This window comes from Megalopta genalis, chromosome 4 (genome assembly GCF_051020955.1).
Source record: "Megalopta genalis isolate 19385.01 chromosome 4, iyMegGena1_principal, whole genome shotgun sequence".
Lineage (NCBI taxonomy): Eukaryota > Metazoa > Arthropoda > Insecta > Hymenoptera > Halictidae > Megalopta > Megalopta genalis.
In genome coordinates, this window is record NC_135016.1 from 14,236,243 (window position 1) to 14,248,719 (window position 12,477).

General features: G+C 33.5%; 1 protein-coding gene across 10 annotated transcripts in view; it reads right to left on the reverse strand.

Annotated features, from left to right (window-relative positions):
* The window catches only part of rhea (Talin_middle and talin-RS domain-containing protein rhea), a 156,933-nt gene that overhangs the window by 42,804 nt on the left and 101,652 nt on the right, over positions 1-12,477 (reverse strand). For 7 of the 10 annotated variants that reach the window (XM_076521331.1, XM_076521330.1, XM_076521329.1 and 4 more), the window contains one exon: positions 2,352-2,541. In XM_076521331.1, coding sequence (XP_076377446.1) covers positions 2,352-2,490 — 139 coding nt within the window. In that variant the 5' untranslated portion in view covers positions 2,491-2,541. Of the gene's footprint in view, positions 1-2,351; positions 2,542-7,451; positions 7,519-8,307; positions 8,416-12,477 lie in introns of those variants that run through there. The other 3 variants (XM_076521327.1, XM_033472725.2, XM_076521334.1) reach the window with 2 other exon arrangements.

The following is a 12,477-nucleotide window of genomic DNA, read 5'->3' on the forward strand; positions in this document are numbered from 1 at the left end:
TTCTTTCGCTGAATACCAGCGACGTAGTTCTACGTCATTTGAATTTTCTGCATACCCCGACAATAATCATCTGGACACTGCTGCTTTTTCACCCTTTATCTGATCATGTTCGACATACTTCGAGTGGAATTCGCCGGTTTGCGAATCAAACACGTACAAAATCGAACGCTGACGAATTAAATTCGATTTTTAGAAATCTCGTGAAACAATCGCAATGCAGTTTAGAACGAGGTAGAACTATTTTAGAAAGCGTCTGAGAAGTTGTTGAGAAGCGTCTCGCGAGAGGAACATGAGGAAAAGTCAAAGAAGCGTTTTGGAAGAAGGTACAATTATTTTAGAACGTATGATCTTCGCGCGACAAGAAAGCACCGTTGTGTTTCCCCTCTTACTAGTTGCGGCAGTGGAGGGGGAACGTATACACAAAGGTGCCTTCTTGTCGCGCGAGGACTATACATCGAGGAAGATCACATTCGAGGAACATGAGAAATAATGAGAAAGGTTCTTGGAACAAGGTGGAACTATCTTAAAACGTGCGTTACTTTTAATTTACTTCTGTATTGGATTCATTAGCTGTCAAATTTTATTCAAGAAAGGAGAAAAATACGCTTTTGTTCGTCAATGATTATAAAAGTCATCGTAAATAATTTTAGAAGAAATGACAAACTGGAAGTATTGACGGAATGGAGATTTCTTTAAAAAAATGATTAATGAAGGAATATTATTGAAAAGCTCAATATAATTCAGTATTATTTTATTCTTTAGTATTTTTAACCTGAAAGTACGTGAAAGTCTTTCATCAATGTCTTCTATATGCTTCACATTTTATACGTTTATGAACATTGTGAAATGTACGCGAATGTAACCTCACTTTCATCTAGAATATGGTAAAAGGATTTTGTTCTGCAGTTCCTCTTTTAACACCGAACAGATTTAGCAACATAATTTTCAGATTTTACTTCATACGTCCGAGTAAATTCACTTTGATTAAAAGTTATATAAATTCGTTGTTAATTTATGTATATATATATTATGTCAAATTATTCTGAAGCGGTATAAAAACAGTTCCGGCTATAGAGGATTAACTAACATCGATTGATCAAGGCGCGTCGCGTCGACGCGACTTTAATCCTGTAAACAGACAATATATAGGGTGTTTCGGGGTTAAACCGACAAACTTTAGATGCGAATTTAGAACCGTGAAACAAATAAATTTTTCTTTTAGAAGAGCATGCTCGCAAATGCTTCTGACAAAAGTTATTTATCGAAATAATTAAAGTTAATAAAATTTATCGAAATAAGTAAAGTTTATCACGTATGTTACTGAAAAAGTTACTCTATTTATTCCTAAAGATAACTGTAACTATTACATATACTGTGCAAAATAATTACCATATAATAATATATAATAATATAATAATATTATATAATATATATAATATATATATATATAATATATATTACGTAATATAATAATTACCTATAATAATTACCTACAATTTGTTCTAGCAAGCAATGCGAAAAAGTGCGATTGTTATGAATTTATCAGCATTTACTTATAAAAAAAATAAATGAAATTTCGCAAGTAAACAGATCTCTCATGTTATTAAATATCCTTATTAGATAAAACCTGATCAAGAAATGTTCCATACAAGAATTTATTCTCTTTTTAAATCCAGTAACTTTACTTCTTAATATTTTTTCGGAAAATGTGTCGTTCACGCGATATTTAGATTTAAAGTTGTCAAATGAACATTCTATATAAACTTGGAATCAAAATGTCTCGAAAACGAAGGCCGATTTTTAAAAATATCATGAAGCTTTTTTAATAAAAAGTATTCACTGTAATTTTAACCCACTCTCGCCACAAAAACAATTTCCACAACTTCGTTAGTAAATATCTCTTGACAGAAACATTTGCAAGGATACTTCCACATCGAACATTTGTTTATTTTACGGTCCTAAATTCCTATCTACAGTTTTGAGACACTCTGTACCATAAAATCCGTTGAATCTTTTCATAATTCAGTTTCGCACCGATCAATTCTGGTGAAAACTCTGCAAAATCCGTGAATCCGGTCACAAACACCGTAAACTGTGCGTCGTTGTGAAATTGGTCCGTTTAAATAAATTTCGTCCGTCCGCCGACGCAAAACTGAAATTAACATAAATTCGCAATCCCCGTAATTTCGAGATTAATAAAAACCGTGTTGCATCGGCCGGCCATTGAATTATATTCATTAACGTCGCCATGAATATCGTTCCCTCGACGAGGACACGTTCGCGTGTTCCGCGTCTCTGCGCGCGTTTACCATAGGTCGCTGAATATTTTAGGTAAAAGTAGCAGAGCTTACGTTGGCCCATGTTGCTCGCTTCGACGAGCTTCTCCCTGATAATACGGCAAGCGTCGTAAACGGATGTGCTCGGGTCGAATTGCATCGTCTTCGTGGCGTTTTTCTCCGGGATGTAGATACGCAAGGATAGGGTGGCCATCGCGACTGCCTGGGGTGATCTGCCTGCAGGGAAACCACCGGAATCACTCGACTGAAACACAGAAATAAGTTCGTCAGAAGAGCTTTTAAACTGTTTACGCTGCGCTGGTTACGTAGCTTCGCGCGCTGCCAACAAGGCGAAGTGAATTCGCGGATTTTATTTGCCGCGCGAGAACAGAGCGGATCGTTCGCCTATCTATTTCTATGCGTTAAGGCTACGTGTTCCGCTGTTCGCGCGAAATCCATCACTTTTCTTTTGAAATTTCACTTCGTCACGTTCGCGGCTACCATCACCCCCTTATCTATTTCCATTGCTTAAATCATTTGTTATTAAATCGTTGGTTTTTCTTTGAGCTGGATTCAAGTTGTTCTAAATTTGTGACTTTATTATAGTTGTAGGACAGTTCGTATAGTCTTCATTTATAGCATTTAATAAAAAAAATTTTATATACATATGTACATAAGTAATAGTTCATTTTTTTATGTGTTTAAAGTCGCATGAACGTCACAGGTTATTAGTGACCGTTCTGTGTTTAAATCGTTGTAAGATATGTTAATTAACGTTTATTATTTAAATGAGATTTTTGCCCAATTTCAAAGCAACCAGAAAAATGTCGAAAAGTTTTGTTTTTTAAATGTTCCCATTGAATGACGAAATTATCTTGAACTAAAGTGAAAATTAAAAATATGTGAAAATTTTCTAACAGTGATTATTAGAGCAATTACTTTTTCACAAAGTGAACAAAAGTTGAACAAATTAATTATCAGTGAATTTAAATAGAAAAAAAGGACTCACTCGTTCTCGGTAAATCAGCAATGAAAGCAATTAGCAATAAAGTTGGTAATAATGAGAATGGATGTTCCAAAATATCTGAACAACGAGCTCCATTATGAAGAGCATAACGGATTTTATGCGTATATACCATTTTCATTTTACAGCCGAATCAAGTGCAACAAGTTGCAACGGATTGGTCATTGTGTTTACCGTGAGAGAATTACCATTCTATTCGAACGCGTAATTATACGCTACGCTGAGGAACGTTTTTCACCTTTTAGTTGTCGCAAATTATCAAAACCTCTCATACTTTGTTAACTTCATTTCGTAAATTAATTTTTCTATCAAAATACATTGGATCAGTCGCTTCACGATAGAATTTCAATTTTGCAGAAATAATGTTTGATGTCAAACAACCAAATTGACAAGTAGTTGAAAAATTCTTTCGAAAAAATCAGTAAGGAAATCATGTTTATTATTTAACGATACAGAAGGACTTGGAATAATTTTTTAATTTTCTTAAGCAGTGTTCAATAAAGATTTATAAATTAACAATAACAAGTAATATCTACCAACATATATGATATATGTAACAAGCCTATGTTTGTTATTTAGAAGATTATTAAATTATTAAAATTATTATCCAATTGTACTCGGCTTCCATATCTTGCAATTGATGCAGAAGACATTTTTCACCGGTCTACTTATAACTAAAAATATTTGTCTCATATCGATAGTAACTAGACTGCGGATTTTTATGCAAAATAAAAACTTTGTTCAACAATTTCGTAAAACAAGCGTTGAATAAAAATGTATTTGTTCCTTTAATAGTTCCAATCAACTCAAAATACCGTAAAAATATTTTTATGACTCTTTCAACGTTTCCGCTATTCTATAACTTCTGTCAATTTTTGCCAACAAATGCGTAAAACCCGTGGTCTAATAATAACAATAACGATGCGTACGGCTCATTGTGATTAAAATGACAGGCAACTGAATAATCGTACGATGAATGAGAATTTTTAGAGACGATTAAAATTGTAACGTGTCGAAAATATTGCGCGTGGAATTAGCATAGAAAATTGGTATGTTAATGTCGTAATTCTATCTTTAATAAATTGATAAACTATTGTTACCAACATTACGGTTCGATATCTCTTAGTTCCGATTTTCTCGCATATTTTTTACGCGGACGTAAAATGATTTTTCCTCTGTAACTAGACAATGAATAACTGACACACGTATCGATATCCCATGGCACGATACGTTTCCCATAGAAGTTTGTCACGGGTTGCGTTATGGGACCCGTGTAGCTGATGGGCGCGGGAGCCACCCCCGTCACGGGGTATCCGGCTAATAAAAATAAATTGTGACCAGCACGAGCCTAATTAAATCGATCCAGTGAAACGAGGCCTCTCATTTGCTCTCCGCGGGGGGTCCCGAACGCCACCGTTGAGCTTTATTTGCATCAACAAGTTACGGAATAAGTCGCGAGCTTTATACGAATAAATCACCGTAATGAAGACGAGTCGACTGTCTCGTTCCACTCGTGACACATCTAATTGCTGACGAGAGGCACCGACTCGCAAGCTTTCCCCGTTGCTGTGGAAACGTTGTTTCATTCGCAGACTATGTTTTCGATGAGCGACACAAATGTAAAGGTCGAGACTGAGAACATTCGATTCTCTAGTCGAGAGACACGCTCCAAGATTCTTGTTTCGATATTCAATGAAATTCTGCCGGCTTGATTGTTTCCATTAAATCGCGTCTACTCGATTGCTTTAATTTTATATTGTCTGTTTAATTGTTCCAGTTGAATTGTATTTAGTTCGTTGCTTAGCTAAATTGTATTTAGTTCGTTGCTTAGTTAAATTGTATTTAATTCGTTGCTTAGTAAAATTGTATTTATTTCATAGTTTTAGCTAAATTGTATTCCTTTCATTGTTTTGGTTAAGTTGTATTTATTTCACTGTTTTAGTTTATTTTATTGTTTTAGCTAAAAATTGTATTTATTTCATAGTTTTAGCTAAATTATATTTATTTCATTGTTTCAGCTACATTGTATTTATTTGATTGTTTTAGATAAATTGTATTTATTTCATTGGTTTAATTTAATTTTTAACTAATTCATTGTATCGATTAAATCGTAAATATTTCATTACGTTAATTGAATCGTAGAGGTTTCACCGTATTAATTAAATCATAACTAGTTCGTTATATTAATTAAATCGAACCTATTTTATTATATTAATGGCTGTATCTCTCAGCAAATTTCAATTGTCGCGGATTATATCATGAAAATTAAAATGAGCGAATACTTTTGTTTCTTAATAGGAAGATCTCTCATTATAATAATAAAATTAATTCATTATTGTTTACGGAGATACCATTGTTATACAGCACAGATGTGTGCATGCACATTATTCGTTAAAATAAATAATAGCTTAAATAAAGCAGTAAACAATCAAAATGATAGTGAAAGTAAAGACGACTATTAAATCAATTTTCTATTCGATGAGAAATTCTTATTGGAAAAATATAATGAGAATAAATCTGGAATTAATCATTAATTCTTTTGTAAATATACTAGAAATATACATTGCTTGAAACATTTGTATTATCACTATCATCTCGAAAGTAATTGAAACAAATATTATAGATCATTGTCTCGACTACAATAACTTTGTACGTGTAACATATAATTATTGTAATTTATTATTATTATTATTGTATTATATGTGTAACATACGTAATTGTAAATGTAACTTGTTTATCATCAAATTTGAACGAACGACGCCGCTTTGACATTAACAAGAGGTATGCAAATCTTCTTCTTTGTTTCAAACAACGTTCAACGTTCCTTGGTAACATTTCCCGTGGTCTTGTAGCGTTCAACAGTTGCGAAAAGCTAGAGATGTTTATGCAAATTCGAATTTGCATGCATTAATTTACGCAAGTGACTGAGTCAAGTAAGAATTGCGGCAGTAAAGCTCGTTTCGCGTTGAAAATAAAGTATCATCATTAGAATGTGCGAAAAATATAATTGAAATAATAAAAATATAATTTTTGCCGGCTTTCCACCTTTTCATATTTTCTTTAATATCGTTGTAACAGTTAAAAATTGCACTAATTAGAGAGAAAGAGAGAGAGAGAAACGTAAAAAAACAGCGTATACACATTCCATGCAAATGTCACGCGATGGATGTATTGTTTGAAATTTGTAGTTACATATTTCAGTGTATTTGAACTTCATCGTACAATTCTAACCAAACTGGGAATATTTATACATTTATGTCAAGTGCAGGTTCTTATTGTGCATGGAAACGTATCGTTTAACACGATGTAATAGCACTTTTATTTTGTTTATAATGAACAATGTTTTAGTTGAAGTATAAAACTTATCCTGAATTCTAATTCTTGTAAAATAATGTATGAAGATGAGAATTTGTATTAACATTCGAACTCATTCTCTGTAGACAAAATTCATAGAATGTTAAACTAATTATTCAACTAATTATTCGATGAGAATTTGTATTAACATTCGAACGCATTCACTGTAGGCGAAATTCATTAAATGTTAAACTAATTACTCAAACTCTTCCTCTATCGACGAAATTCATTAAATGTTAAACTAACATTAATTAGAACTTGTTATCTATCGGTGTAATAGATTAAACGTTAAACTAATTATTTAACCTCTTTCCCCAATTATGAAAACTCTGAATCACGGAATAAAAATTCAATTGTACTCTCACATCCAAATTCGACTATACAATATATACAATATCAGTATCCTGAGATAACAAATACAAGTAAATCTTCTCGAAAGTTAGCATCCATATTTTTAAACGTGTTAAAACGAAAACCCTTAAATATATCGACTTAAAAACAAAGTGACTTATGCCACTTTCAAAATAAACGGCTCATATATGTACATAAGATCTTGCAAGTATCTGTTCAAGTAATAAAACGTCCGATACATTTAACATATTTATATATTCGACAGTAAATTACCCCTACCCGTAAACCAACGTTAATTATTCGAAAGCTGGTTGCTCCGTGAAATACGATTTCACGTTTCAGCCCTTTGACTCAGGGTCGCCGAGACACGATTTGTAAAAAGGAATTCCACGGGAGAACGCGAAGGGCTAAGGTTGGTTATGTTAATTGAAAACTTGATTAATTACAAAGTTTCCGTGTTGATGAAATAGTTCCAGCCAAAGGAGAAGCAGATTATTCGTCTCGTCCCGTGGTCCTTGATTCTGTTAAGAAACAGAAGCCACGAGTGGATTAAGGAATCCAATGTTATGCGGGTTTGTATAAATCCTCGAGCAATTTTACACGGAATTCTACAGAAACTCGCGAATAATAATTTACAAGTTTCTTTGCTTCTTATTGAATGAACTTGACGATATTGAATTCGTACTAGGAAATAAACTCTATTCAAGAAATACTCTTCGTATTATGTGAATTATATTAAAAAATAACTTTTTGTATGGAAAATCAAATTATTGAAACATAATTTAGAATTTTGTTCGATCGTCCTTTCTTTAGACAACTAGTTAACAGCAATTCTTTTCTAATTAATAATTTGTTAAAAATCTATTTTATTCAAAACCTTTTTTTTGGAATTACGAACACAGTAAATTATTGAAATATAATTTAATATTTTGTTGAATCGTCCTTTGTTTAAACAACTAGTTGACAACAATTCCTTCCTAATTAAAAATTTATTAAAAATTTATTTTATTTCAAATTTATTCTTTATTCTAAGAATTAGCCAGGAATTTCTTTTCGATTTTTTTATTATTATATTGATCCAAAAATATTAATTCCAAAATATTAACAAAGTTAAAGACAAGTTATTATTAATTATTAAGTTATTACTATTATTAATTATTAGAAAAACTTTTTCGAATTGCTGGAAAAAAAATCAAATTATTAAAATATAATCGAACTTTTTGTTACACTGTTCTTTGTTCTAGTAATTAATCACTAGACTGTGGACTTATGTGAAATATTAAAAATGTCTGCACTATTTACAAAAGGCAGGATGTAAGACAGCCGATGTAAGAACACAATCCGATTTCCAAAATATTGACAACAAAAATGGAGACGAGTCGCTGTGTATATGCGCGTGTCAGCAGAGGACACTGACAATAGACTGCGACACCAACGAAGAAACATGAAATATAGATTGTGGATCGTTCAATTATTTGACGGCCCACTCTATAAGCCTCGTCAACCGTTTCAAAATTCCTTTGAGCCGCCCGACAGAGGACGATGAACAATAAAAAGGTTTCGAAGATATAGTTTTCGCAAAAAGATGCGACAATAAAAGCGCCCGATACTCCACGTACGCTAAATTACAAAAAGTGAAGGCGAACGAAAGCTGATTCTGTAAAGGGAGAGTTGCGTAATAAAATTAAAATCCAATTTCCATCGTGTGACTAATTTGTATCGGAAATATTTATAAACCATCTCAAATCAATTTACATTTACAGCAATATTTTACTTACAAATTAAACAATGATGCGTGTCTTAGTCTATGCAATCTTCTACAGAGATTCATCGTTAATTCATTGACCTTCGATCTACCGAAATATTCAATATTTATATTTCAATAATTTGATTTTCTAGCAATTCGAAAAAATTTTTTTAATCTTGTCTTTAAGTTTGTTAATATTTTGGAGTTAATATTTCTAGAATAATATAATAATAAAAAATGTCGAAAAGAAATTCCTGTTTGGTTATTAGAATAAAGAATGAACTTGGAATAAAATAGATTTTTAACTAGAAAAAGGAATTACGTCAACTAGTTGTTTAAACAAAGGACGATCCAACAAAATATTGAATTATATCTCAATAATTTGATGATTTCGTAATTCGAGAAAGATTTTTTGAATGAAATAGATTTTTAACAGATTTTTAGTTAGAAAAAGGAATTACTATCAACTAGTAGTCTTTTATCTATTAATTTCTATAAAATTTCACAGCAGTGTAATGATTTTCATTTTAATGCAACTTCATGTAGCCGAATCAGAATTTTGGTGAAATTTTCACCGAGTTGCTGGTTTATACTTACATCGGACAAATCTTTCGAGTGTTAAGGGTTAATACCTGGCTATTTCGAACGTATAGCTGTTTCATTAATAGACTGCGGGTCTTTACGAAAAATAAAAATAGTCTCCCTAAATTGCAACGCATAGGATCCGAGTACGAGTTCGTTTCTTTCTTTAATAATTGCAGTAAGTTCGAATTGATACATCGACAGTCTTCATTTCTTTTAATATTTTCATTGTTCTAAATTATGGCTAATCATTTTTGCCATAAATGCATAAAATCCGCGGTCCATTCGTTTGGCACAGTGAGAACATGAAAACATGAACACAGTGAGAAGACGAAATTTCAGAAATAGAAGAAAATATTTCGTATGAAACATCCTAATTTCACTCTACTCGTCACTTTATCTCATTGTTTACCGAGATTTGTTCGTTTCGTTTCGAGAAAGGATTCGTTGCCCAAAAGGAAGGACAACAGAACACGCAGATAAAGCAACTTTTGTTGATTCTAATTGAAAGAATAAACTTTTTATCGTGTAGTTGAAGTGTGCGATTATAATTATCTCTACACAAAGTTACTTTTAACATAACTTGTCTCGAAATAAGATAACGTAGACACTTCGAAAATTCAGGATAGTATTCAGCATTGTAGTAGAAAGTAACCCGTTAAAAAATATCATCCTACAATGATCCTCTTTCAATGTTCATATATTTTTTGTTGACATTAGCCTCACGGTGTCCCTTTAACGCTAAATTTACGAAGCACAAAAAGCAGCTGTTTCATATTAGTTTATAAAAGTAACGATAAAACATTTATCCTGATTTTTAACGAGCGTTATTGTAATATTTACCACGAGTAACTGACACGAGTGACTCAAATAACTCATGTTTATGAGTTATCTTTATAATCCGAACAATCGTAAATAAAAAAATTAGTTGTAAAAAAGCCGTCATTTTAACGGGTTTAATGGTTTCAGTAAAGTCAAATTGTAACAGTCACCGGTCAATTAATTGGCGAAAATCAATTTCCGTCCAATTCCTGATTCAGTTCCCGCAAGAATGATGTCGGCCCGATTTGGAAAAATATATTCGACACCCACGGGGGATGATACACGAACGCGATATATTGAGGCGAAAGGCCCGGTCACGAAGAAATCGCCAATTACAGGCTGTTTCGTTCGTTTATTCGGTTTCTTTTACGCGTCCCGATGGGGGTGGCGTGGATGACGGGTGGTCCACACGCATAAATTCGTTGCTAGCACGGCGTACGCCAATGTGGGCTTCCACCCTTATAGGTTGCCAAGCAACGCAGGTCTCTGACTGTGTCAAACTCGAGCACGACCACCCGAGACCATCCCTTCTTACAACCCCCCAGCCTGTCGAAGCCTCTCTTCTCCTCCCCCATTGCACTTTTCTTTCTTCTCTCCTCGTGCCGGACCAACATTCTTGTTTTCCCGCAGCCTCTCTTCATCCCCCGCGCGGCCCGTGTCGCCGCCCTTCTTTTCCTCGAGAATTTTCCACTCTTTTCGTTTCCTTGTCCCCGCGCGCCTCCCTCCTCTGCTTATTTCCTTCTACTCCTTATCCAACTAATTTTCACTCTTCGCTTTCCCGCCGTCGTCGCGCCCCTCGTTGCTTTTCGCCGGCTCTCTTCCGTTCGTTTTTACCGATTTTATTTCCACCCCGGGCCTCCAGATTGTGTTTTCCAACAGTGTTTACCGCGGGCTGTTTGTTTTCGACTTAATCGGTCAGCGGATCGTTCGTTTCTCGCTTAATCTTCCGGCATTTTTGGGCCGCCGTTATATTAGATCGACTTCGTTGCTGCTTCGCGAAATTCCACCTCGCTCGGTGATTCATAATTGAGCGGACACCGTTTAGCGTGTTGCCGGCTTCCGCTGACACGAATGCATTTTTGAATCGGTTGCTCGATCCAATTTTTGCTCTTTTAATGCAACACGAGAGAGTTATTGTTTATGATTCTCGAGCAACAGTCGATTAGAACGGCCGTAGACATGTTTGATTTCAATCGATACATACTTTTTAAATTATTTCCATCGAGTATTGCATTTTCTTCGAACTTTCGACTGTACTTATTTTTAACTGTTGCAAATTCTCATCAAGTTGTAGTTATATTTTTGCGGAATTTTTTTTACTGTCCTTATCTTTAATTGTTATAATGTCGGATTCATCTTAATTAAATCTTACCCTTCTTCGACATTTTTACTGTTCTTGTTCATAATTGTTACTATGTTCAATTTGCAACAATTAAATCTTACTTCATTTTGTATCAATTAAATCTGACTTTTCTTTGACGAAACTGTTCTTATTTTTCATTATGTATCAATTAAATCTTACGTTCCTCTGAAATGTTTGCTGTTTTCGTTCGTTATGATTGTCAATTCACATCAATTAAATCTTACTTTTCGTCGATGTATCAACCGTTCTCATTTTTAATTGTTTTTAATTTTCATTTTGTATCAGTTAAATCCTACTTTTGTCTGTAATTTGTACTGTTCTCATTTTTCATTGTTACGATTTTCATTTCGTATCGATTAAATCCTACTTTCCTCTGAAATCTTTACTGTTCTTATTTGCAATTGTTACGATTTTTATTTCGTATCGACTAAATCCCACTTTTCTCTGAAATTTCTATTGTTCTTATTTGTATTTGTCGCAATGTGTGTTCGATTAATATCAATTGAATCTTACTTCGTAATGCCATCAACATTAATTAATAATGCCATTAATTACCATTGATCTTTATCAATGTAAAACGGTATAAACAACGATATAATATTTTCAAACATATTTAAATTTGTTCGCATATTTTATTCGTAAACTAACTACTGTCCCAACATTATTTCAATTTTACAAATTATTACAATTTCACGAAACAGTACATAGGATACAGAAAAATTCACAAAAATAAATTCATAAATGTTTATAAACGTTACATGTTCGTTCACACTATTTTCCATTAATAAGAATCAATGGTAATATTAACGGCATTATTCCATCGCCGAGTGGCCCCAGAGAAACGAGCGAAATTATTTTGGCCGGAAATCGTGGGCAAAACGGTAGCGCGCGACGCGGTTCGAAAGACAGCGGACGTGCCGCAGACGCGGTTCTACGTGCGGCGAAATGAAATAAACGA